Source organism: Otolemur garnettii, unplaced genomic scaffold (assembly GCF_000181295.1).
Source record: "Otolemur garnettii isolate 467f Iridium unplaced genomic scaffold, OtoGar3 scaffold00106, whole genome shotgun sequence".
Lineage (NCBI taxonomy): Eukaryota > Metazoa > Chordata > Mammalia > Primates > Galagidae > Otolemur > Otolemur garnettii.
Window position 1 is genome coordinate 1,014,128 of NW_003852501.1, and position 3,872 is coordinate 1,017,999.

Genomic DNA, 3,872 nt, shown 5'->3' on the forward strand with positions numbered 1-3,872 from the left:
AAAAAAAAAAAAAAACATAGTCCAATGACTGCATGTATTTTTATATGTTACATTTGTATACCATGTTTATTGTTAAGAAGTTGGAAGATAGAAGGCCAAAGTGCATAGATTGATTGAGCTCAGGAGTTGGAGACCAGCCTGAGTAAGAGCAAGATCCTGACCCTAAACAATAGCCAGGGTGTGGTGGTGGGCACCTGTAGTCGCAGCTACTTGGGAGGCTGAGGAGGATCACTTGAGCCCAGGAGTTTGAGGTTGCTGTGAGCTCTACTGAGGACAGCAAAGTGAGATTAAGTCTCAAAAAAAAAAAAAAAAAAATGTGTATCTCAAGAGAACAGTTCATCTCTCCACTAAATTGCAGATGGCAGAAAAAGTGATCTCTTGTGATTCTTGCTTCATTTTCATTGTGTTTTATACAATACCATTAACTTTAAATAATACCATAGGATTCGTACAGTCTGACACTGGTGATACTGGAAGTGCTCTTAAGAAGCACAGACAAATTATGACATTACAAGAAAAAATTGAATGGCATAATATGTACTATAGATTGAGATCTATAGCTGTGGTTGCCCATTCTTTTAGACCAGTGGTTCTCAACCTGTGGGTCGCAACCCAAAGGAACTGTATTAAAGGGTTGCAGCATTAGGAAGGTTGAGAACCACTGTTTTAGACAGACAATTCATCTTGTTAACAGATGACATAAACTTATTGTAAATGTGTTTTCTCCTCTGTATGGTTTTCTCAACATTTTTTCCACTAGCTTTATTGTAAGAATACAGTGGTAATACACAAACAAATTTGTATCAGTTGATTGTTTATGTTATTGGTAAGGCTTCTGGTCAATAGTAGGCCACTATTAAAGTTTTAGGAGCATCAAAATTCAGCTACTTAGGAGGCTGAGGTAGGAGAATTGCTTGAGCCCAAGAGTTTGAACCTGTAGGGTGCTATGATTGCCCTTGTGAATAGCCATTGCACTCAAAGTTGGGCAAAATAGTGAGACCCTGTCTCTAAAAAATGAAAAGAAAAGTTATACACAGATTTTCAAATTGCATAGTGGATTGGCACCCCTAATCCCCTCATCATCCAAGGGTCAAATGTTTATAGATACAAATGTGCCAATTTTATAAATATACAAGTATTTACTTTCTTTTCTAGAATTACAAAGTATTATAAATAAGCTGACAGATGCAGTTGAATGAAATATTTTTTTACTCTAGTTCTTTTGCTTATTTATAAGATAATTGATAGTAGTAAATACAATTTTCTACGCCCTGTATATGTAAAATTTCATTTTTAAGATTAGAAATAAATCATTTTTTCTTCTCATTTTAAATAATTTCTTAGACTCTATATAGTTAAGATTTTTTAAGTATAGTCAATTAAAATTTTTAATTGCTAGTGATATTTTTCTTATTTGACATTTGATTATTTAGATGTTACATTTATGGTTATATAGCTATTGTTTAGTCATACTAATTGGTCAGTTAAAACTAACTATCTTATAAATATTCTAGGTAAGTGTGAGTTAATTAAAATGCAAACTAATAAGTACCTCAGAAACTTAATTCTTACGATTTACTTGGTAAGTAGAAAGTAGAAACTGATACTAAATTATTCCTACCTTAATAAATGTAGACTTGGAGTTTCAAAAAGGAAGTTAACTAAAGAAATTTAAATTGGTTAAAATTCCAAGCTACTTGGGAGGCTGGGGATCCCAGTTTGTTAAAATTCTCAGCTACTTAACAGCCAATTGATACAAATTTGTATGTTATGTGTATTATTACTTTCTTTAGTTAACTAAAGAAATTCAAGTTGGTTAAAATTCCCAGCTACTTAGTATAGTATATAACATTACAAATGTAGATTAGCCAGGAATATAACTCCAGGTTTTCTGAGTGTTTTTTTTTTTAATCTGTGTTAACTATAGAGTCCTTTTGCATGAAACAATGTATAATCTTAAAAGATTATTTGGTTTTAAAATGAATTATTGGGTATTAATTTTGTTTATGAAATTATTTTCTTAAATTTATGCTTTAAAATTGACATAGTAAAAATTTTTTTTTTTTGCAGTTTTTGGCCAGGGCTGGATTTGAACCCACCACGTCTGGCATATGGGCCTTACTCCTTTGAGCCACAGGCACCGCCCTGACATAGTATTTTTAAAGAAAAAGGAAAAATCTGACCCTTCAGCTGACCAGTATATGAAATGACCCAAAATTATGCTTTGGGGAGAATTCAGAGACAATGTAGAGAAGTGAAAAGAGCCTTGGCTTTGATGATAGACAGACTGGATTTTAATTCTAATTCTGCCACTTCCTTGTTGTGCAAATTTGGTCAAATTGGTTAATCTTTTTTAAGTGTCCTCTCTTTTTAACATTAGTTAAATTTGGAATATTGAAAGTGGTTCAATGGGTTCTCTTCCAATAGTTGTCATTTCCTTAACAATTCGCCACTTACACCAAATTTAGGGCCTGAAATTTCCCTTGCATATATTAAAAAATAAATAACTGAATTGGTGTGGTTGGATGTCATTGATGAAAAGTCACTTAACACTTTCATTCTGGTGTTAATAGAGACAGAGATTAGATTTTGTTTTGTTTTGAATTTAAATAGTTATGTTGTAACTTTTTTTTCAGGTGAAAAATGTTTATTTCAAAAATTTTATACCTTTTATGAATTCTCTTGGAATTGCATCTTCTAATGGACTTCCAGAGGTAATCTGAAAAAAACTTAATAAAAATATATACATATTTTGATACTTTGGGGAGGGAAGATTAGTTCTCTGGATTTCTTATGATTAATTTACTATATATCAGATTTTTTTGTCCAAGGAGAGTAATCTAGCTAAGGTGATTTATGTTGAAACCAACTTTATAGTAGCTAAGAAACTTTTGAATATATACACAAATATATAAACAAGTACCATTTTGTGATGTGTATTGGAAATTTATTTGCACTGACATTTTTCAAAAACCAAATTGTTAGACTTTTAAATTTCTAAATATACAATCAGGCCGGCATGATGGCTCACGCCTGTGATCCTAGCACTCTGGGAGGCCAAGGCAGGTGGATTGCTTGAGCTTGGGAGTTTGACACCAGCCTGAGTAAAAGCAAGACTCCCATCTCTACTAAAAATAGAAAAACTAACTGGGCATTGTGGCAGTACTTGTTGTCCCAGCTACTTTGGAGGCTGAGGCAAGAGGATTGCCTGAGCCCAGGAGTTTGAGGTTGTTGTGAGTGGTGAAGCCAAGGCACTCTATCCAGGGTGACAGAGTGAGACTCTGTCTCAAAAAAAAAAAAAAAAGTAAATAAATAAATACACTCAAATTTGATTCTTATTTACTCTGGTATGCATCCTTAATCATAGGATGTATGACTATTGGCATCAACATTATTGGTACTATTGTATTATGGACCATCTCTTTTGAGCATTTTTAAAAACTACTTAATTAAAAATAAATTTGATGGAAATGACTGTGACTGTATTGCAAAAATGTTTTACCTTAGTGAGGTATCATTCATCGGTTTTGTTTCATATTTTGCCACAAGTATGTTTTCAATGAGTACAGAACAGCTTAGACCTTTGGTTGGTAATGTGAAATATACAGAGAAAAGAATGCCGTGATAAATGATTAAGAACAAAAGCAGCAATGTTATGGAAGAACCTCGTATTAGTTACCAAGACCTTAAGGCACAAAAGCAAATAGCTAGACTGCTAATTCTGTGACCTGAATTGTTAACTAGTTCTTGAATTAATTAAATTATTAATTCAACAAATATTTTTTGAGTGCTTAATATTTGCCAGGCATTGTGCTAGATACCATAGATACAGAGATTTAACTCTAAGTTGCTATCTTTTTTTTTTTTTTTTT

The 3,872-nt window shown here is 32.6% G+C and overlaps 1 protein-coding gene across 1 annotated transcript in view; it reads left to right on the plus strand.

Annotated features, from left to right (window-relative positions):
• Window positions 1-3,872, plus strand: part of RB1 (RB transcriptional corepressor 1) — a 165,961-nt gene that overhangs the window by 51,216 nt on the left and 110,873 nt on the right. The window contains exon 9 of the mRNA XM_003796681.3: window positions 2,637-2,714. Within this exon, the coding sequence (XP_003796729.1) occupies window positions 2,637-2,714 (78 nt within the window). The remainder of the gene's footprint in view (window positions 1-2,636; window positions 2,715-3,872) is intronic.